General features: G+C 37.0%; 1 protein-coding gene across 1 annotated transcript in view; it reads right to left on the bottom strand.

Annotated features, from left to right (window-relative positions):
- Nucleotides 1–10,268: 10,268 nt before the first annotated feature.
- Nucleotides 10,269–23,479, bottom strand: part of LOC136882244 (protein scarlet-like) — a 115,634-nt gene continuing 102,423 nt past the window's right edge. The window contains exons 13-15 of the mRNA XM_068229494.1: nucleotides 17,422–17,527; nucleotides 13,157–13,257; nucleotides 10,269–10,450 (exon numbers count right to left, since the gene is read on the bottom strand). Coding sequence (XP_068085595.1) covers nucleotides 10,269–10,450; nucleotides 13,157–13,257; nucleotides 17,422–17,527 — 389 coding nt within the window. The remainder of the gene's footprint in view (nucleotides 10,451–13,156; nucleotides 13,258–17,421; nucleotides 17,528–23,479) is intronic.

The raw sequence follows: 23,479 nt of genomic DNA, 5'->3' as shown, positions 1-23,479 counted from the left end.
TCTCACTGCATAGTACAGCAAGGTGAGTTGTTGAAAGAAACTTTCTTATTGACGTCCGACACTTTATTTGGGAAACTTCCCTAACAAACAACTAATAATTAACAGAATTAAAAGAATGTCAGCCAGATGAACTGCTGTCGAGCGTAGAATAATAACAAAACGAGGGAAGAAGTTCCGAGCAATTGAAAGCTAATTTGGATAACTCCCACATGTATGTTTTGATGAAAGAATGAATGTGATCTTACAAGCAAGGATAGCTGTGATGAAGAAGAAATGCTGGGGCTGTGCCTTAATTAAGGCCACGGCTGCTTCCTTCCAACTCCTAGGCCTTTCCTATCCCATCGTCGCCGTAAGACCTATCTGTGTCGGTGCAACGTAAAACAACTAGCAAAAAAAATATATATATATATTTTTTCTCACAATTTGCTTTATGTCGCACCGACACAGGTAGCTCTTACGGCGACGATGGGATAGGAGAGGCATACGAGTGAGAAGGAAATCGCCATGGCCTTAATTGAGGTACAGCCCCACGGAACATGCAATCATATGTATTTGCAAGATATATGTGTAATAAATAAATGAATCAGTAAGAAAATAAATGATAAATAAATAAATAAATAAATAAATGAATAAATAAATAAATAAGTAAATAAATAATATATTAAGAAACATAATGGGGAATTTAGAAAGGTAGTCATGGGGTGGGGGTTTGTAGACATTCCTTAATGGAAAACAAGTGGCACACTCAACAGTTCAGAATAATAAACCAGACCCAAAATGGCACACTAGTTGGAAAAGGTTCGCCATCCCTGCCCTATAGAGTACATGTCTAGGTTAAGGGGACAGTCTTGGAAATAAACAAAACAATTTTTTCTAATGCTTGCATTTTCATGAAACTTTGTGGAAATGTCACCTAAATAAAAGTAGCAATATCACAAACATTTGCATGCATTTAATTGCTTTTCCAAAAAAAAAAAATTGAAAATATTTTTGAAAATTTTAATTTCATTTGTTCACGAATTTTAATTGAGGTATTAATTAAAATTTGAAATTAGGTAGATAATACTTCTTTAAAAAGCACTGTGTATTGATTTCTTGTACATAATTTATATAAGGAGATATATTGTACCAAAATTTGAATAATTTTTATGATCTAAAATTTTGGATTTAAAGATCGCTATATTTGAAAATATTCTGCAATCAGAAATTCCATACATATGTTTCCTAGTATAGCTGTGATACATATACTATACAAATTTTGTTACATTTGGCAGAATATTATGGGAGAAAAATAGGAATAATATGTAAAATTATAATTAGTGGGAGAATGAAAGCAAAGCAGACGCCACGCCCAGACTGGCAAACAAAGCATTATTAAAGTGATAAATTGTTTGAGTTCAACGGAATAACTTTGTGACAAAGAAGAAACTCAATCCCTTCAATTTCAGCCATAATTTTTTTTCCTGCCAAAATGACCAAAATATCAATTTTTATCTCGAGACTGTCCTCTTAACCTTAAGTGTGAAGTAAAACACCTTATGTAGGTTATCTTCTTATTTTTATTTATTAACAACAATACAGGAATCATTTCTGTGTAGGTGTTAGTAAGCTACTGTGAGACTCGTTAAATTGGAATAAGTAGACATCTCATTATCTCACTCAAATAAATAACACTCAACAAAATACAAAAATATTATGTAACAGCACCCTTTTATGATATCGTCTTGTGGGTAGCTTTATCATAACAAGTGCAAATGTTCCCTGGGCTCCACCCGCCATCGTGTGTAACAGTACAACAGGCTTGTCGATAGCTCACACAAAAATAGCATCCAATAACCTCAGGTTAGGACAGTTAAGAAACAACCCTCTAACACCAAAAGTCAAGTGGGGAAAGCGAGGTAATCAGGTGTGAATCTCCACGGTCATTCTGCTTGGTCTCTGTTCAAACGACGATAGACCTATGCGTGAAGGCAGGGGTGCAGAAATCCCAGGCGACTGTGTTTTTGCTACTGGCGCCTAAGTTTCAACCCTACAAAATTCTGTTTCCTGTTTCGTCATGATTTGTTTGTTTGTTATAGAATGTCCCAGTAACCTAGTGGCTCAAGGAGGAACTACTCTTTACGATCACAGCTTTTAGTTTCGCAGTATTACTTATTTCTCCTACCCATCAATCTGCAACAAAAGACCTCCATAACATAGGACATAATGTCACTGAACAAGCTTGAAACCACACCACGGCCATCTCAAAAATAAATAACTGTGAGACCAAACAGAATATATATTTTTCTCTGCACAGGATCATCGATGTATATCAATGAACGAGAGACTTAGCACTAATGATAGTGAATAGTCATGCATAACAGAGTTGGCTCTCATCTATTACAACAGCAAAGCCTTTGATGCAAGAATTGAGAACTACGGCATTGTCATGTCTTGTCAAAAGTACAATGAATTTGTGGTGGTATGTGTTCAAAGTTTTTGGAAGAGAAAAATAATTGTTTGAACTGTTGGAGTTGGCAAGCATTGACAGAGTTCCTATTCTGTGACAGCTATCTATTGTGTGTGTTCTTCCAGTCTGTACAGCATTGTGTGAGCAAGGGTGTAGTCAGATGAACCTTATGCAAGACAGATTCAGATCGTCATTAGAAACAAACATTTTGTGTGATTTGATGATGTGTAATATGAATGCACCTGCAGTGAAGGAATTTGATCCTGCAGTGACAGTGGACCAGTGGTTCTTTAGTAGCACAAGGCATGTCCATGGTCACAAATGAACATGCAAGGATTAGATAATTTTTCTGTAAGATTGGAAGTCTATGATCAGTTTCCTCTAAATTTTGTAAAACAAAACTGACACTTGTGTTTACAACTAATAGTCCTACTATAACTCTTTTAATTACTTGGCGGTTTAAATGTTAAGATTAGAAAAGGTAATACTGAAGTCAGCACTAAATAGTGCAACTTGATTATTTACAGGTATCAGGTAGGTGAGATTCTTACTTACTCCTAAACTTTTCGGTTGGCTCCTCAAATTGGAGAAAATTTCTGCACCCCTGCATGAAGAGAGTATTGTATTCATGCAGAAATTCTACATCTGAATGTTGACTTTTCAGGAGTTTCATGATATAGTTGTGATTTAGGGCATCATGGGATCTCCTTTGGAGGCATTTGGGTTGCCTCAGCTAACTTGGTATAAAAATTATGAGTTAGAGGGAGGATTCCTGTACTCAGTTTAACTGTCCTTATCGGGGGCACTGAGAACTTCAAGAGGCAACAATTAAAAGAAGTTTTTGTGTAGATTTTTATATAAAATAAGGAATATCACTGGCAAAAATATATATAATTTTTTGTTTACGATCCATTCATGTCTTGACGTAGGTTGGAATTGAGTGACAAGAGAATGACCAGATGCGACGTGTCAAAACTAGCCCTGGTATGTTTCTCACTCCCTGAGAATGTTGAACAAAAGGTACTGTCACAATTTTATCTGCAAATTTTCATTAGAAGGTTTTTTTAAATTGTGGTCATGGTTTATATCAAATGTTTATACAACCCTTAGCATCCAGCTGTCAAGGCCCAGGTAGGGAACTGTCCTGTGACTGCTGGGGCTTGGCCTCGAGTCAGACAGATAGATGATGTTCGTCATTTACTCTGCGAGGGTTTGGCCTATCTCCAACAGCCTGACAGGGCAGAATTTTGGCTTTCTTCAACATTTAAAAAGAAAACCACACTTCCAGTGCATATTAGCAGCTAAAATCATGGTAGGGCATTTCGTTTAACGTACTCTTGCAGTGAGAAAAATATGAGGGCAGCTTTTGACATGTACCCTTCGCCACTGCATATCTATTCTCCATAAGAAAATCCTTTCTTTTCAAATTGGTGGGTACATAGGAGAAAAATATATAACAAACTCTTGCACATTGATATTCACATGTCAATTATATCATAGAAATTTATTTTACAACTGCAGCTTCACTCTCTGAGTTTTTGAGTTAGTATGAACATTTCGAAGTAACAGGTCTTTACTTATCCTTCTCATTATCATAAGACCATGGATTGTAAAATTACAACAAACTAGTACATGGGCAATACGAGAACCAGTTCAGACTGAATAGGTACGTCTTTGTATCACTGTAATTTAGAGCAGGTGGCCCAGGATACTTGCACATCCAGCAAATGAAGGCAAAAACATTGTTGGTAAAGTGCAAATACCAATATTTTAATACCTCCAAGATCTTCAGAAAATGAACTACAGTGTAAGCAATTGATTTTAAGCATCATCATCGTTGACCATCTCCAGTTGCCGGGGTGTGGTGTGAAAGCCCCCTCCATCTTCGTCTGTCCGTGAACCACTGTTCTCTCATAATTTTCTCCCAACCTTGTCCTCTCTCCTCGACATCTTTCTTCACCAGATTGGTTCATTTTCCTCTGGGTCTGCTCACTGGTCTTTTCCTTTTTACTTCTCTTTCATATTCTCTTCTTGCAGTTCTGCTTGTACTCATCCTTCTAACATGGTCAAACGACTTCAGTCTTGCTTTCTGGATCCTCTATAGTAGGGAGTCTCCTATTCCCACCTGCTCTCAAACTTTTTCATTCCTGAACTTGTCCTTCCTGGTCTTCTGTATCGTGGTGCGTAGGAACTTCATTTCTGCAGCTTGTGGTTTTGAGTAGTATGTGAGGACGTGTGTATAATATGATTTATGGAATGTCATCTTAGCTTTCAATGGTACTTGTTCATCCTACAGCAGTTGTCTTACTTGATGGTAAAATGGAGTTGCCTTGCTAATTCGACTGTCCACCTCATATTTTGCAATGTTGTCTTTTGATACTATACTACCCAAATACATAAACACTGTCATTTATTCTGATTTGTGGTTTGTCATCTCCCCTCTATAACTTCATCACCACTGTCTTAGCCTTGTTGATATTTAAATCATATCTCTTAAACTCTTGACTCATTTTCTGCAGCTTTTCCTCTACATCATTTTCAGTTTCACTCCAGATCACCACGTCATCTGCAAAGATGAAAGCTTGCAAGTCCTGCCGCTCCTTCCTTTTTAGTGCCTTTGTTATGGCATCCATCACAGTGATGAATAGGAGGGGCGACAAAGCACTGCCTTGCTGTACTCCTCTCTTCGTTTCAAACCATTTTGATAGTCCGAAACTCGCACAGAACTTCTGGTTTTTTCATACAGCATCTTCTCTTTTGCAATAAAACTGTCACGAATAATATACAGTACAATACGTATCTTTTGTGTGATCAGTAGTGTCACTTTAGGAAGTGTTTTAGAAAACACTTGAGGTGAGGAGAGAAGAAAAGGAAAGGCTTAAACCCCCTACTTGCGTGATGAAGGTGGCCAAGAGGGGGGAAGTAACCCCCCCACTGCATATCTCTCAGCTGTGTACTCAAGGGACTGTCACATGCCTCACTTCCGCTAGCTACGCTCATACATACTATTCTCAGTGAGCGCTAAACACTGTTGTTGTTGCATGAGGAAACAGATGTGATTCACTGTTGATTGAAATTTATGATGGAAAATTGAAAATTGCTTTCCCTTCTTACTGTGGACACAACCAATATAGAGCGATGTACAGACAAAACTCTTATTTTATATACATTGACTAGAAAGAATTCCCTGCATGCAAAGCTATAATAATAGTAATTCATAATTTTCAAATCTACTTCATTGACGTGATAATTAGTGGATCTTGTCAGGTCAAGGATTTTAGCTGTGTAAGATTAATTCCTCAAACTGGCAGTCGGCATTCAAGGAAGTCTCAAAGATGCCTTTTCCACTTAAATCTTATAAAATCTTCCACATACTCTGGTAAAGGCAATTCAGGACCAGTGCATTTCTCCTAATCCTGTGCCTATCCTTCTCCTGCTCAGTTTACTTCGTCAATTCCAAACACCCTACATTACTTAACTGTAACACGAGAGACAAACCATTGTCAGACATTTTAACTCTTAAAATATGACAAACTTGTATAGAACATTTAGGAAATAACACTTAGCACAACACTGAAAAAACTTATCAACAAATAACAATGAAAAAGTAAAACAAGAAAAATACATACCAGCTTTATACTGGCGCTGGCCTTTATCTCGATTCACATCTAAAAACTATCATACTTTGAGTATTTTCAACTGAATTGACCAATCACTGGACCAAGTTCTTAAACTAAGGTAATCAAAATATAAAAACAAGTTCAATATGTTTTTCTTAGTGAGAAAACTCACAATGATTTTTTTTTTCCCAGCACATTTTGTTTAAAGGATTGTAAGTTGCTGAATTGAGCACAGCTGCATTAGGCAAGCACCTTGTTCATAAAATAGGCTCAAATGCAAGGCTGTGCTGGTACAGTCACCTGTCTGTCTTTCCCAGCTTTCTGCTCTCTTCACTAATAGCAGATAGAATGGCCTCATCTGTAGTGCAAACTCAGGATTCAGAACATGACAAATAGTTGCTAAATTAATGCACAGGAAAATATCTTGTAAGTTATGGGACTCCTTGGTGATAGGTGAAGTTGACCATCAGTACTTCAGTCACTGCTGATCTACATTAGGGCAGTCGCCCAGGTGGCAGATTCCCTATCTGTTGTTTTTCTAGCTTTTTCTTACATTATTTCAAAGAAATTGGAAATTTATTGAACATCTTACTTGGTAAGTTATTCCAATCCCTAACTCCCCTTCCTATAAATGAATATTTGCCCCAATTTGTTCTTGTGAATTACAACTTTATCTTTCCTACTTTTAAAGACACCACTCAAACTTATTCCTCTACTAATGTCATTCCACACCATCTCTCCACTGACAGCTCGGAACATGCCATTTATAACTTAAAATCCAATGAAAGTATTTATTAATCCACCTGTTCAATACTTTTTGTCCACTTATATGTGGTTACAAATACCTACAATCATTTATCACTTTCGGGACATGTTTCGCCCTATTTAAGGGCCTCTTCAGCCTTGAATACAATCTTACAATATTACACTTAAGTACTAAAAAAGAAGCTAGAAAATTAGCCCTTAACCTTATTATCTAAAATATTGGTACATATATTGTGAAATGGATTACATTTGATAAACTCATGATAAAATGTCAATGGAGTACTATCTATGGTCGTTCTAAAATAATGTAGTCTGAGATTAAAACTAGATCTTCTTCTTGGATAAAATTTAAAATTCTAATAAAATGGTTCATTAAATTGTGTACCGGTACTATTTCTTCAAGGCAATAGTATGTATATACATTATAAACAAGCAATATCACAAACACAGAGAAGTACGTCTGTCAAAAGACGTGGTCAAAGTCGCAGCTTATGTCATTAAATTTGAAGTTGGTTAAACACTCGAAGAGTAATTAGGCATAACTTGTAACCACATATAAGAGGACAAAAAGTATTGAACAGGTGGATTAATAAATACTTTCATTGGATTTGAAGTTATAACAACTTTCAATACAGATAAAACATGAGGTTTATTTGACATGTAACATACCGTTTAGTCGAGCAGTTCATCTTCATTTCTCCCAAGTCTTCCCAGCCCAAACTTTGCAACATATTTTGCAACGCAACACTTTTGTCGGAAATCACCCAGAACAAATCGAGCTGCTTTTCTTTGCATATTTTCCGGTTCTTGAATCAATTGATCCTGGTGAGGGTCCCATACACTGGAACCATACTCTAGTTGGGGTCTTACCGGAGACTTTTAGCCCTCTCCTTTACATCCTTACTACAACCCCTAAACACCCTCATAACCATGTGCAGAGATCTGTACCCTTTATTTACAATCCCATTTACGTGTTTACCCCAATGAAGATCTTTTTTTATATTAACACCTATGTACTTATAGTGATCCCCATAAGGAGCTTTCACTCCATCAATGCAGTAATTAAAACTGAGAGGACCTTTCCTATTTGTGAAACTCACAACCTGACTTTTAACCCCGTTCATCATCATACCATTGCCTGCTGTCCATCTCACAACATTATCAAGGTCATTTTTCAGTTGCTCACAATCTTGTAACTTATTTGTTACTCTATAGAGAATAACATCATCCGCAAAAAGTCTTATCTCTGATTCCATGAGGTTGACACACCATTCAAATGCTAAGGAGTGCAAGTTTTCTTCCTCTCGCTATGTTCTAACTATCAAAACACTGCCTTTTCTTCGTAGATAATATTTCAAGAGCTCCATGGAATGAAACCAACACAATTTGCTGGTGTGATGTTTTGGCAGGAGGTTTGTTTATTATCTTTCTAACTGTTACCTCACACTCAACTTCCCTATTCACCAACAGAAAGCCGACATTGTGTTGTGATGATCCCATCATTCCTACGAATTATCATTATCAGCTGGAAAAATGTGAGACTATCATTATAACAATGATTTACTATTAAACAGTATCATATTTATTCAATACATTATGGTATAATGTGAATTTAAAAGACTTAAATTTCACATTTGTCACATTTATACATGTTGCCATCCTAATTAGATCATCTTCAGTAGATTGCTAAAAATGGACATATGCATATCATTGTTAAAATGTACTTATTAAGAAAGAGCTCATGCTCTTAAAGTGTTGTGTTAAAATCTTCAGTGTGCACTGTTATTCTCTTGATGTTTCATTAGTTAAAAGTCTGCTAATTGGACTAGGCGGTATCTGATTATTAATTGATGTTTTGTGATTTAGGATTAACATAATTCCATACGTCAACTGCCTGTAATTACAAAGTGTAAATTAATTGAATGCCGAAGAAACACATGTATATGTCGGTTTTAGCAATCTACTGAAGATGATCCAATTAGGATCGAAACATGTATAGATGAGACAAATGTGAAATTTTAGTTTTTCAGATTCACATTATATCATAATATATTGAATAAGGAGTACTGTTTATAATATTATTATAGTGATTTAAAGATTATTAGTTAAGCTGTCAATATAATAATAATTGTATGGCCTCAGCTACCATGTGCAGACATTTTAATTTGACACCATCTGGCTGTTTGCTCATCAGTTTCAACGTTCCGTTTTACTCTAGGACCACTAGACGGCAGACAGAGTAAACCGGATCTCTCTTGGGCATCTGTGGCTGAGAGTTAATGAATTTTGTCAGGTAAACACTAAAAGCGTCACCAGAGATCTTTTACATGCCGACACCGTACGACATGGAGTGTCGAATGGCCTTTTTCTGCCCTTCAAAATTCCCACTACCTCTGCTGGGTTTGAACCCGCTATCTTGGGATCCGGAGGCCGACACTCATGGAAACATGAAATTCTTAGTTTGTGGTAAAACTTAAGAGGTTAAAGATGCTGGATAACTATGCAAAAGTCAAAACAGGCAGCAGAGACTTCGAAAATGAATACCAAATAAGGGAAATGGTATTATGGGTTATTTTGTCCACTTGTCTTCGCATGTACTGAAATATTAGCAGAATATTTGAGCTGCACAGACTTTATGCACTCTGGGACTGCGATGGTAGCTATTTCCTATAGGACTATAGGAATCCTGAAAATTGGTGGCTAACAGTCCCAACTGGCCTGGACTGAAGGTGATGTTACCAATCAGTTAGGAAACAAGGAGCAATGAGCTGGATGGATGCAACAGAAGATGAGCTAGGTGTGAAAAAGGACTACGATTTGGAACTATGAATAAAACAACGTTTGATAAGGCAGGAGTTGTACATATGATGGACAGGAGGAAACTGGATGTACTCGGCTTAGCAGAGACTCGATTTAGAGAGAGAAAAAAGATCTGAAGGGTTTTTTTGGTTGTCGGGAAAGGAAAAGAATAAAGGTGTAGTCCATTTGAAGAATTTTAAAGGCAAGATAATTGACATCAATATGGAAACTGTGTTCACAATACAATATTTTCCTGAGATCTACTGCAATGAGTTTTCCACAGACACTCAAGTTGAAGCATGTTATGTAATTCATCTACTATTTCTTTTGCAAATTTCATTTCAAAATTATATATTGTGTGTTATGAGTATTCTTTCTTATTTTCAGAAAGTGACTCTACACCATAAAATGATAATCTGAGGAAATTAATGTCATGCATTGTATAAAGACATTATCTAGCTTTTGAAGAAACAGTTTCATTCAGAGTAAAATCCTGCTTTCGTTCAGAGAAAACCTGGCATCCTAGTCTCTGTGACATTCTGAATTCTGAGTTTACATTACAAACAAGGCCTTTCCCCTCCAAAGTACGGTAAGTCATTTCTCTAAAAGCCTCATTGTGAAGACGCAGAGGTCGGCTAATAGATAGGCTGTTTCTTGCTGCGGTACACGATGGCGATGAAGCCGGCAATATGTGATACGCAGTAGATGCTGAGCAGTCCAAACATGTCCAGGCTGTAATTGTTAGCTTGGTAGCCGTAGTTCTCCAGGACCTCCCGACCTGATGAGATGCACGGCTTCATCGGGTCATCAGGACACTCTGCAAAGAAAGGGGAATTATTTGAATCAATGACTGTGGAAAGAAGTTAACTACACTTTAAAATATGACATTGGGTTAAACATTTGTGAGCACAGAAAGTGCCTCAGTGTGTGAAAGGCTACTTTTGACTGCAGTCCGGGATTGGAGTAACTTTCCGTAATCAAAGGTTAATACTAATGTGCAGTTCTGTTCCAAAGTTTATGGGTTTGTATCATTCAGTGACCAAAAGTGCTAATTAATCATTAATACTCTTTTACTAATTTCATCAGTGGTGTGCACTGAACCCCATCTACCCCAGCGCTGCTGGGGTAAAGAACTTTGTATTAACATTTTCTAATATTCCTTACAACACTTTTTATAATGTTTAAAAAAATTGCAAACATCTAAGCCAAGCCAAGTACAGCTGTCTTGACAATCCGCTCGCACTACCGCAGTTCTGCTTCTAGTGAGCTGGGTTTCCTTGCCAGCGCAAAAGAGAGCTACCCCAGTGAAATTTAAGGTTGCTTGGGTGATGCATACACTTGAAGCTTCCTTGTCCTGGGAGCGGGGCAGGGCTGTGAGCACTCCCCGACAGCAATTTACGGTGACAGGCCAGCGAGCTTAGGTAAGGTAATGTTAGTTTTAATACTTGACACTCAAAGCCTTCAGCACCACACATTAGAGACTATAGAAAAAAATATCAACATCCTAACAGTACAGCCACTTGCACATCGTCTTGCTAATAAAATGTATATGAAATCAATTGTAATATAGAAGAATATATTTTAGTCTTGGGTTTCGGCATGTATACAGTTTTTACAAGCAATTCATTGATGGCACGTATAGAGTATGTGTTCTGATAGCCACAGAAAAATATTTAGGTTGCCAAGCATGAACACAGAGTTAAGCGCGAAGCTGTCTGTGATGGTGGTATATAGGGAATTTTTGTAGTGTTACTCTTGGATTATATGTGAAGGTTTTGCAAGTTCTGTGGCATTCTTCATGCATATAACGTGTGTTATACGTCGTGACAAATATTTTCCCTCATTTGTCGTTGATGCACATACACTCAGTATGCGAGTGAAACTATAAAACATCGATGACGGTAAAATACCAGTTACATTTTGCTGATTAGTTTAGATTCAGCTTTTAGGTAAAAAAAAAAACCAAATAGTTAGTCCCAGTGTATTTTTGTGAAAACCATGACTGTACTATCACAAAGCATCACCAGATGAAACTGTAAGTACATTGTTTAAAATCTGCAATAGATTAAGCTATGATGGTGTCGTCACTGCTGTGGATATCAATTTGGAAGTCTGTGCGAACGTGTGGTTGAAAATATTCTTGGAAGATCGTTCTCAGGTAGACCTTTCAACAAAAAACGCAGCCTCATAAAATGGTAATGTTGACTTTAGAGAATGTAGTCAGGCGTCGATGGTTTATATTTAAAAAAACCTTTTTGCAGCTGGACTGATGAATATATTCACCGCACGCCACTGATTTCATTACACGTTATAATTCTCATGTTAGGTCTGTATTGAAATGTACGTAAATACAAAGTATGTTACAAGTGTTATTATTTTTTTAATATCCACCTACTGATTTCATTACTGGTATTTTTGTTATGCAAACAAATATTGAACATTGCTTTCTTGTATCCATTTTGAGGGCAAGTTGTAATAAGTTTTGGAGAACATACTTTCATTCGGTTGTTTCTTTTTCATGTAATTTGTAAATGTATTTATACATAAAATTAGTTTCAATGAACTGAAGAACCTAACAGTTATAAAGTTTAATCCTATTTGAATCTGTTTTTCTAATTATATCAAACATGTTAATGTTTCAAAACATTTGTTATTTTAAAAATTTCATATACCACGTGACTTCGACCCTAATCACCCTATGTGTACTGTACTGGTGCCATTATGTCGAAAGTCAGTTTCTCTATTCAGTGATACACACATCGTGGGTCGAAATTAATATTCAGAAGTTGACACAAAGCAAATAAAGAATTTCTCACATTCACGACACACATCATAACTTTGTCCTAAGGGTCATAGGGTGACTACTTGGCACTTTCGCCTGAGAGAGAGAAGAAGAAGGGGGTCGTAACTGATGGTCAAATCAATGAATTTTTAAAGAAATTCCAACTTCAAATTTAGGGCCCTCCCTTGGCAAGTTATTCTTTAGGGATTCAGGCCATTCTGCTGTGTGAATTCAAGCTGTCAGACATCTTGACCAGCTTCATACCTCAAAATCATCATTTTTCTTAAAGCCTTCCACACACAGCGTATATAACTGAGGTCCTTTCTTTGTCTTCCTTTTGCTATTGGCTTTACGTCACACCAATACAGACAGGTCTTATGGCGACGATGGGACAGGAAAGGGCTTGGACTGGGAAGGAAGCGGCCGTGGCCTTAATTAAGATACAGCCCCAGCATTTGCCTGGTGTGAAAATGGGAAACCACGGAAAACCATCTTCAGGGCTGCCGACAGTGGGGTTCGAACCCACTATCTCCCGAATACTGGATACTGGCCGCACTTAAGCGACTGCAGCTATCGAGCTCGGTAACTGAGGTCCGTCGAGCATCATATTTTCTCTCATGTCCCACATATCGTATCAACCCTTCCCATTGGATTTTTAGTTCCAGAGCTATAAGTCTGAATCATTTAGTTGAAAGAGAGAAGTACACCTTCACAGTAATTATATAAACAACAACAACTTACTGATATGGTCAATCTGTTCCCACTGCAATATGGAAATGGCTTCAGTGCCGTAGTAGAACTGAGACACGTAACGTATCCATGATATTCGTGCTGGAAGATCACTGAAAAAAGAACATAGAGCATGCAATTGTGAGCAAAAAGAACTCAAAGAATTAGAGTAAGTAAAACAATTAAGAGGGGGGAGATTATGCAACACAGTACAATCAGAACTTTATGTTTTCTTATACATAAAAATGAATTAGGTAAAGAACCGGAATCACAGCCTGGCCGCATCACCTGAGGGGAGTCAGCTGTATAGAACAACAAAACAATACTTATCTTTACTGAACACTGCACACATGAATTCCACAACCATAACAGTTCAATGATCACAAGTATAAAGATTGGACTTTCCACCTAATCAATATGATGTACTTAAAACATTTTACAGTACAGTACCGGTTTTGGTCTTATGTATGGACCATCTTCAGCTGCTGAAATACCTTGATCTTTTTTTTAGAATAATATATAGTGTTTAGCTACATTAATACACTGTAGTGTTAAAATGTACTTGGATGAGAAAGTAAAAGTAAAATTGTTCATCAGTTCATTATGAGATCTCTCACTGCTTTGATTTGTGTACAGTATTAATTTAAGTTTTAAAAACATCTTATCATGGTACTATGTTTTTTCATTTTTCATAAAACTCTCATCAGTTGGAAGTCTATGTTTTCTAAAAGTTTAATAATAAAGTATCACATGTCTTGATGTTTTTAACATACTTTGACTTCTACAATAAAACAAGTGAGAGTTTCGTGTTTTGAAGGGGCAAGTAAAATGAGTTTAAAATCTTCATGTGATTTGCTCGAGGTCAAGTTGCCTAATAACTTATTATCTGAAGTGGGATGGTGAAAATGTTCCTTCCTACATGTTTGCGATCTATTGGAGAATTGTGCCGTATGGGATTATTTAAATAGAAGAAAGAAGAGAGTTTTCTGTTAGAGAATATCTATGAAAGATGTTATAAAAATATTGTATATGTGTGTTACTTACTTTCTTCTTGTCTCTAGTCTGTCACTTGTGTATTTGTTGGGAGCGTGCTGTGTACTGCCTCGAGTATGACGGGGACTAGCTATTGTGGCAGTGGAGGGGAAAGGGGGTGGAGCAATTGAGAGGGCTTGGGGATGGACTGGGATAGAAGAGCATGTCCTGCAGAGTCTTCATTGTGTGTTCCTGTTTCTGTTTATTAACTCTCTTTAAGTAAATGTTTTTAAGGGAGGGATGGCGGCATTAAAAGGATGTTTATTTCTTTTTTTTCTGTTATTTCATTAAGATTAAAATTTGGGTTGGCATATTGATCCATATTGATATAAAATTCCTCCAATATATTGAGCAAAGGGCCCTTAGAATTTATGCTTAGAATTTCCATATCTCTTTCGATGTTAGAAAATGTATGTTTATATTCTTCTGTGTGTTGTCCTATAGAAGAGAAATGGTTGTGATTTACAGTGTTTACGTGTTCATTGTGCCGGATGAAGAAACTCCAGTCCAATGTAACTTGCCTCACATTTATTGCATTTCATTCGGTATACTCCTGAGTGGTTGTATTTGTCGTTTTCATTAACGGAGTTAGTATTATGCAAGATAGTGGCATTATTGCAAGAAGTTTTAAAGGCTATTCTTAAATTACGCCTTATAAAGATGTTGGTTATGGGATGGATGTTGGCAGTGTTAAAAGTAAAAATTGCATAGTCTTTCTTTGATTTGTTTTCTTTGATTAATTTTGATTTCAGCCGATGTTTTATTTTTTGGATGATTTTATTGATCGACTTTTTGTTGTATCCATTTTGTTTAGCTATTTCATGGATTAAGTTTAGTTCTTCTTTTAGCTCTTCATGAGATAAGGGTGTCCGACTCGTTGGCTGAACGGTCAGTGTTCTGGCCTTCAGTTCAGAAGGTCCCGGGTTCGATTTCCGGCCGGGTCGGGGATTTTAACCTTAATTGGTTAATTCCTACGACACGGGGGCTGGGTGTGTATGTGTTGTCTTCATCCTCATTTCATCATCATCACCACCACCACCACCACCACCACCACCACCACCACGACGTGCAGGTCGCCTACGGGCGTCATATAGAAAGACCTGCACCTGGCGAGCCAAACCCATCCTGGGATATCCCGGCACTAAAAGCCATACGCCATTTCATTTCATGAGATAAGGGTATATTAAAGGCTGTGGTAGGCTGCTTTCGTATGGGTGTTGGTATGAGTGGAATCTTGTTTTATTGTGTTTGATGTTTGTGTGCATTTTTTGTATATTTTATATGTTAAGCTAATAGATTATAACAGTTCAATACATCTTTAATTTCAACCTTGAGGAATTCTTCCTGCGTCAATCAGGATTAACTGTGGAATCATGAGAAGCATGCATTTTTCTTTTAAGAGAGAATTTTAAAGTGTTATTACTGTGAGTTGAAGAAACAGTGGATGTCTTTTTCTATTTTTATGACTCAGATTTTGTTCTAAGGGGTCTTTTTTAAATGTACTCATTACATATTCATTAGTTTGATTCTAGAACTTAAAAGTTGTAACTATACTAGATTGTTGTCAATGTCTGTTATGTTGTTTTTAATTTAAACTGTATGAAGTGGCTGAAGATATCTCCTAGGAGATGAAAAATATACTGCATATTTTAAAAAATAAATTTTAATTACTAAGAGTGACAAAATATTGTATTGATTGGGTGGGAATCCTGAAATCTCTATATATACTGAATATTCAAAGTCAATATGGAACAATAATGAAGTTTTGCAAAACGTGGTATGTTCCGAGCTGTCAGCGGAGAGATGGCATGGTGATTCATAGATGAGAAAACTTGAATGGAATTTTTAAAAGTAGGGAAGATGATAATATGAATATGAAGTTGGAATTCAAAAGGAAAAACTGGGACAAATACTTGTTTATCGGAAGACAAATTGTGGATTGAATTGACATATCTAAGACATTTGAGAGTGTGGATTATGGGAGACTACTGGCAAAAATAAGTGCAATTGGACTAGACAAAAAGAGTGACTGAATGGGTTGCTATATTTATACATAATATATCTCAGAGAATTAGAGTAGGCAAAGCTTTATCTAACCCTGTAATAATTAAGAGGGGAATTCTTCAAGGCAGTATTACTGGACCTTTATGTTTTCTTATATACTGTATATCAGTGATATGTGTAAAGAAGTGGAATCAGAGATAAGGCTTTTAGCAGATGATGACATTCTGTATAGAGTAATATATAAGTTACAAGACTGTGAGGAATTGCAAAATGACCTTGATAATGTTGTGAGATGGACAGCAGGCAATGGTATTATGATAAATGGGGTTAAAAGTCAGGTAGTGAGTTTCACAAATAGCAAAAGTCCTCTCAATTTTAATTACTGCATTGATGGGGTGAAGGTTCCTTATGTTAATATAAAGAAAGATCTTCATTGGGGTATTCACATAAATGGGATTGTAGTAAGGATGTAAAGGATAGGGCATACAAGTCTCTGGTAAGACCCCAACCAGAGTATGGTTCCAGTGTATGGGACCCTCACCAGGATTACTTGATTCAAGAACTGAAAAAAATCCAAAGAAAAGCAGCTTGATTTGTTCTGGGTGATTTCCGACAAAAGAGTAGCGTTACAAAAATGTTGCAAAGTTTGGGCTGGGAAGACTTGGGAGAAAGAAGACGAGCTGCTCGACTAAGTGGTATGTATGATACCAATATAGTTGGTTCGTTATTGGACATTATAAATTTTCCAGCTAATTCATTCGTGGTTGCCAGCGTTTCGTCCCAGTGTGCCTAGTTGGGCTCCTCAGTTGGTAAATGACACACCCACCAAGACGCATGGCTAGTGCATACCGCAGAGGCCACTGTGTAGGCTACCTTGAGCCACCGGCAGTACCAATTGTGTCTTTAAAAGTAGGAGAGATCACAATATGAAAATAAAGTTGGAATTCAACAGGACAAATTGGGGCAAATATTTGTTTATAGGAAGACGAGTTAGGGAGTGGAATAACTTACCAAGGGAGATGTTCAGCAAATTTCCAATTTCTTTGCAATTATTTAAGAAAATGCTAGAAAAACAACAGATAGGGAATCTGCCACCTGGGCGACTGCCCTAAATGCAAATCAGTAATGACTGATTGAAGTGAACCAATGCATGTAACAAAATACACTTGTATGTTTATTTCCTTTCAAGCTTTGTCTTCTCTCATTGGGTTAACATGTTCAAGAGATACCAAACAACTTACCCAAGTTGCAAGAAGAGTCCCGAAAATGTTAAGGTGACGAACTCAATCGGCACCGAGACCAGTGTTGCCGTGGCTACGGATTCGAATGCTGCAGACATTACACAGCCTGGAAGAAATGAGCAGTTAGTTATATCATTTAGTCTTACATGGGATGTATTCAATTTGCTATATGTCACAGCAACACAGATGGGATGGGATAGGAAAGGCCTAGGAATGAGAAGGAAGCAGCCATGGCCTTAATTAAGGTACAGCACCAGCATTTGCCTGGTGGGAAAATATGGAAAGCCATCTTCAGGGCTGCTGACAGTGGGAATTGAACCCACTATCTCCTGGATGCAAACTAACAGCTGCGCACCCCTAACCGCATGGCCAACCCATCCGGTATATGGGATGTACTTAACACAAAAGTTATATAAGTAAGTTTATAGCGTGGCGGTACCTAAGTTATCCATCCTACAGTTCATCAGAGTACTTTATATTACATGGGTTTCCTGCTAATGAAGAAAGGAGAGCAGAGTGGCTTAAGGCCATTGCAAGAGAAAATTGGGTACCGTACCTACTCCTTATACGAGAAAATATTCAGCACCAGTATTATTTGATCGCTCCATGAAGAAAGTTGTCCTGAAGGAAAATGCAGTTCCTACTATTTTCAAAGCATTTCATTCTTACATACAGAATGTAAGTGGGACATATCAGTGAAAATTCTACTAATATAAAATTCATGTTTTATAATAATACTATTTATTAAGTCATAATTACACAAGTACTCCTTTGATTTTAGAAAACAAATGCTCGCGTTCCCCGGAAGGAAAGACCTGAACCAGTTGCTGTCAGTGGAGATGAGTCCTTGGTTCCTTCACCAACCAAAAGCGAGTATAAAAGATTTGAGGAAGCACAACAGCTAAAGAAAATTGAAGTCTTGTGATAAACTGCAGGAGAAGCAAGAAGATGGTAGAACTCTCTCGTCTCGATAGCTGCAGTCGCTTAAGTGCGGCCAGTATCCAGTAATCGGGAGATAGTGGGTTCGAGCCCCACTGTCGGCAGCCCTGAAGATGGTTTTCCGTGGTTTCCCATTTTCACACCAGGCAAATGCCGGGGCTGTACCTTAATTAAGGCCACGGCCGCTTCCTTCCAATTCCTAGGCCTTTCCTATCCCGTCGTCGCAAAAAGACCTATCTGTGTTGGTGCGACGTAAAGCAAAATAAGAACTCTCTCGGAGTCGACAAACTAATTGCGGTGTTCCTGGGTTTACTGTCCAAGCTGTAAAAACTTAACAAGAGAAAGTATGTCACAGTGATTATGAATTACTATGTGCATTATCCATGGATGACATGGCTATTCAACGGCAAGTGGCAAAACATTTCATGGTTAAGATAAATGATGATGGACTGACCACCTTATAACAAAGGATGCTTTGGTGCTTAAGTTGACGTGTATCAATGAGAAATAAAAAAATCCAGTAGGGTATTTCTTTGTGGATGCAAATGATACCCCTGAAAGAGCAAGTTTTGTTGTGTGGTGCTAATGTAACCGTAGTTCCTCTCCTTTTTTATGGGAATGGTAAAACAACTTGGCTGTAATTTCTCATTAGCAAATTTCTGTACCACATTTAAGCATTCTGCATCAGGTGAAGGAATTGCAGAGCTATTGGATACTCCTCACATGTTTAAACTTGTCAGAAATGCCTTCAGTGACTATTACTGTTGGCAATGGTATGGTTATTTCATGGAATTATGTGAAAGAGCTGGTCTCCATTTAGGTAACAAACTGAGGTCAAATCATGTCAGTTTTGGTCAGAATATGAAAGCATCTTTAGCTGCTCAATTTTTAAGTAAATCATTTGCAACTGCCATGGATTTTTCTAATAAAGTGGTGAGGTTATCTTTATTTTTGGTTCTGAAGCAACTGTGACATTCATTATATTATTCAATGATCTGTATGCCATTCTAAATTCAAGATCATTGAAGCATCTTGGATGGAAATAAGTAGCATATACTGAGCAATGGAAGTATATTCTAAGTTTTCTGAAAAATGCATTTTTCATATCGGTAAGCTCAGATGCAGTGCAAGTGGAGATTTGATTAATCAATCAAATAGGAAAGTTGGATGTTTAGGATTTCAGAAATGTATTAAGAGCATGATAGTATTAGTGGAAACATATTCTGCCGAGTAGTGCCCCTCTGACGTATTTGCCTATGCCAAGATCATCTTGATTTATTCTTTGGTTACATCTGTATCAAAGGAGGTTACAACAATAATCAAACCTGGGGATTTAATCAATGTGACTACAAAAGCTAGAGTTGGGCCCACGAGAGTTGAAGTCTTACGTTTAGCGCCACCAGCGAGAAAAAGTTGACTAACGCTGATCGAAAATGGTCTGTTGCTATGGCAATGATAACAGAGATGCCACATTTAAGGATCAGTGAATCAATCAGTCACTACCGATCTGCATTTAGGGCAGTTGCCCAGGTGGCAGATTCCCTATCTATTGTTTTTCTAGCCTTTTCTTAAATGATTGCAAAGAATTGGAATTTTATTGAACATCTCCCTTGGTAAGTTATTCCAATCCCTGACTCCCCTTCCTATAAATGAATATTTGCCCCAATTTGTCCTCTTGAATTCTAACTTTATCTTCATATTGTGATCTTTCCTACTTTTAAAGACGCCACTCAAATTTATTTGTCTACTGATGTCATTCCATGCCATCTCTCCACTGACAGCTCGGAACATACCACTTAAAATGTATATAGGAAAAATATTTATTATTTATTTCCACCTATTCAATACAAAACAAGATGTTGGCATTTAAATTAAAACATTGTTCAAATGTGAGACATATTTCGCCTCTTACTGTGAGGCATCTTCAGTCACTAATCAAAACATTATTACATTTATCAGGCACCTGGTTGAAGATTATTCTGAAAAGTATTGATGAATGATTGTGAGTGAGATAAAAATTTACAGTTATTATAAAAATGTTCATTAAATAATTAAAATTTAGTATACTGATAAACTCATGCGTAGTTCACTTGAATGAATAGGACGTCATTTAATTGTACAATAGCATAAAAGATGGCTTGAAGCCGTAGTCATTACTAGGTGTACTAGCTGATGATGGCCGTTAAAGAGCCGAAACCGGTACTAGCTTAATCTATTAAAATAAATTTTGTATTGAATGGTGGAAAAACACATTTCTTATCTATACTTTGAGTCTGTCAATACGGAAAATGAAATTTATAAATAATAACATACCACTTAGTCGAGCAGCTTGTCTCCTTTCTCCCAAGTCTTCCCAGCTCAAACTTGGCAACATTTTTGTAATGTTACTCTTTTGTCGAAATCACCCAGAACAAATCGAGCTGCTTTTCTTTGGATATTTTTCCCGTTCTTGAATCAAGTAATCCTGGTGAGGGTCCCATACACTGGAAACATACTCTAGTTGGGGTCTTACCAGAGACTTATAAGCCCTCTCCTTTACATCGTTACTACAACCCTCTAACTTGGCAATGGTTGGCTAAGGTTGTGTGTGAATAATGCTCCGGTAAATGTGAGTTATTTTATAATAAGTACCGGTATGTAAGTTCAGTGATTAGAACCTGGACCCACAGATTCTGTAAGTGTTAAGGATGCTATGAAACTATAAATATTGGAACTAATCCTTCTCTAAGAGTTACATTTGTGATCATTATTGTCAGGGTTAAGGCCAAGTGTATGTAAACAAAGGCATCAAGGTAGTTTAATGTGCTTTTGAAGGGTCACGACACTTTTATATATTATCTTCGGTTTCGATTCGATATATCGAGTCAAGGTAACTTGAACGTGTGGTACCGAGGACACAACACACTACTCACATCACATCACTTGCCCATCGGTTAATATTATATTAAGGAATAGATATGAGTACCTGTGCGAAGTGTGGGAAAGCAGTACCTAGGCAGGACATAGCATCTAAAATTGAGTGTAACACCTGTAGCAGTTGGTTTCACAGTAAGTGTGTGAACCTTAACGATCAAGATGTGGAATATTTGAAGTCCCAGGATCAGACATGGAGGTGTGACCAGTGCAACTCACAGCGGCGTAGGAGCATGCAAGAAGAAGCGCAGTCACTTGCGTCGGCACCATCAGTTGGGGACGTTTATAAACTGCTGCAAATTTTAACTGAAGATATGGCTACATTGAAGAAAACAACTAGTGAAATAGAAAAACAGTTAGGTAAGTCCATTGATGTGTGTCATGAAAGACTGGATGAGCACAAACGAATTCTAGATAATCAGCAGGCAATAATTAATAGACAGCAAAATATTATTGATAACTTATTATCTGAAAACAATTGGCTTGCAAAAGCATTCAGTGAACCTTTTTGTTAATTTCTATTTCCTTTCCTTTTTACAGACCATTTTAACTTTATTTCAACCTGGCTGCATAATACACCCATTAACCGAAGATAACGGCAGGACTTCTAGTTTTAATGCAATTTCATTTATTCTTATACAAATCCAATTGAACTTCGCAAGATAGCATTACAACTCCAAGGACACTGTAAACTCACATCAGTGTACGAAGCTGTGTTCAATATTTTAATCCATATAGACACTATTTTAACACCTATTAATGGTGGATATCGGCAAGACTTCAAGTTTTAATGCAATTTCATTTATTCTTAACTCAACTTTATATGAACTTCGCAACATAGCATAGCAAGATCCAGGATACTGTGAACTCATATCACAATAAGACGCTGTACTCTATATTCAATTACTTGTACATTATTTGTACATGACAAAATGGGATTTTAATTCCATGTCTTTTATCATCCAAATCTTTTTAAATGTTACATTGTAAGGATCATAGTTTTGTATTTTTAATGGGGGGGCCCCCCTATTTTATCAGATCTTATTGTATACTGAATTTTAATCTACTAGCTGAGGAAGAGAATGCATAAATATTCTCGAAACATGTACTAGATGTCAAGGTGAAATGTAAATAATATATAGTATTGACTAGGCGGACCATCCACTAACATATTTACTCTTAAAATCAAGTGCGATGACAACGAGCAGTATTCTAGGATTAACACACTTGAGATATACGGTGTTCTGGAAGTACCGAATGAAAATATCTGTCAGACTGTCATCAGTGTCGCCAAGGCGCTAGATGTAGAAATAAAAGATGGTATGATTGATGCGTGTCATAGGCTGGAAAAAGTTAATAATCGTGGCATTATTTTAAAATTTGTTAGAAGATGTTACAAGGAACAGATCTTAGAAAAACGTAAGATCAAAAGGAATTTGCCCACAACTCATATTGGTCTTTCCGTCCCTAGTCCCATATATATTAATCAGTCTTTAGCTCCTAACAGGCGAATTTTATTTGCTAAAGCTAAACAATTGCAACGAGATAGGGAATATAAGTATCTGTGGGTGAACAAGAGTGGCAAAATTGTGATGAGAGAGACTGATGGAAGTCAAGTGCCTGCTATACATTGTGAGGGAGATTTGGATAAATTGTAATTGTTTCATCGTAATGTTACTCTTTCAACTTTGATTTTTCATGATCATGACATGGAGTTTTTCGTTTATTATCAAAATGTAAGAGGACTTAGACTTAAGGTTGATATATTTATCCAAAATCTCCTGTGCTCTTCATACGATATTGTTGTACTTACTGAGACTTCTCTATCAAATAGTATATATGATAGTGAATTATTTGATAGTAGATATTTAGTGTTCAGAAATGACAGAGATCCTTTAGTATCTGGTAAGGAGCGGGGCGGGGGAGTTTTGATAGCCGTCAAAAAGAGTTTCAAGGCGAAACTATTATCCAAGTACTCTAAACAGTATTGTGAATCACTTACTATTTGCATCTCAAATAATAACAGGAAGTTATTTATAAATGTTGTATACATTACTCCAGCATCATCTTTAACAGTTTATCAGGACTACTTTGGTTATTTAGAAAGCACTAACAATTTTATGATTTCGGATTGCTTTATCGTGGGTGATTTCAATCTTCCTGAAATTAATGGTACTGGTTATTCATTTACAGAAGGAACTGTGAC

Source organism: Anabrus simplex, chromosome 10 (assembly GCF_040414725.1).
Source record: "Anabrus simplex isolate iqAnaSimp1 chromosome 10, ASM4041472v1, whole genome shotgun sequence".
Taxonomy (NCBI): Eukaryota; Metazoa; Arthropoda; class Insecta; order Orthoptera; family Tettigoniidae; genus Anabrus; species Anabrus simplex.
This window is presented reverse-complemented; position numbering and strand designations above follow the sequence as displayed.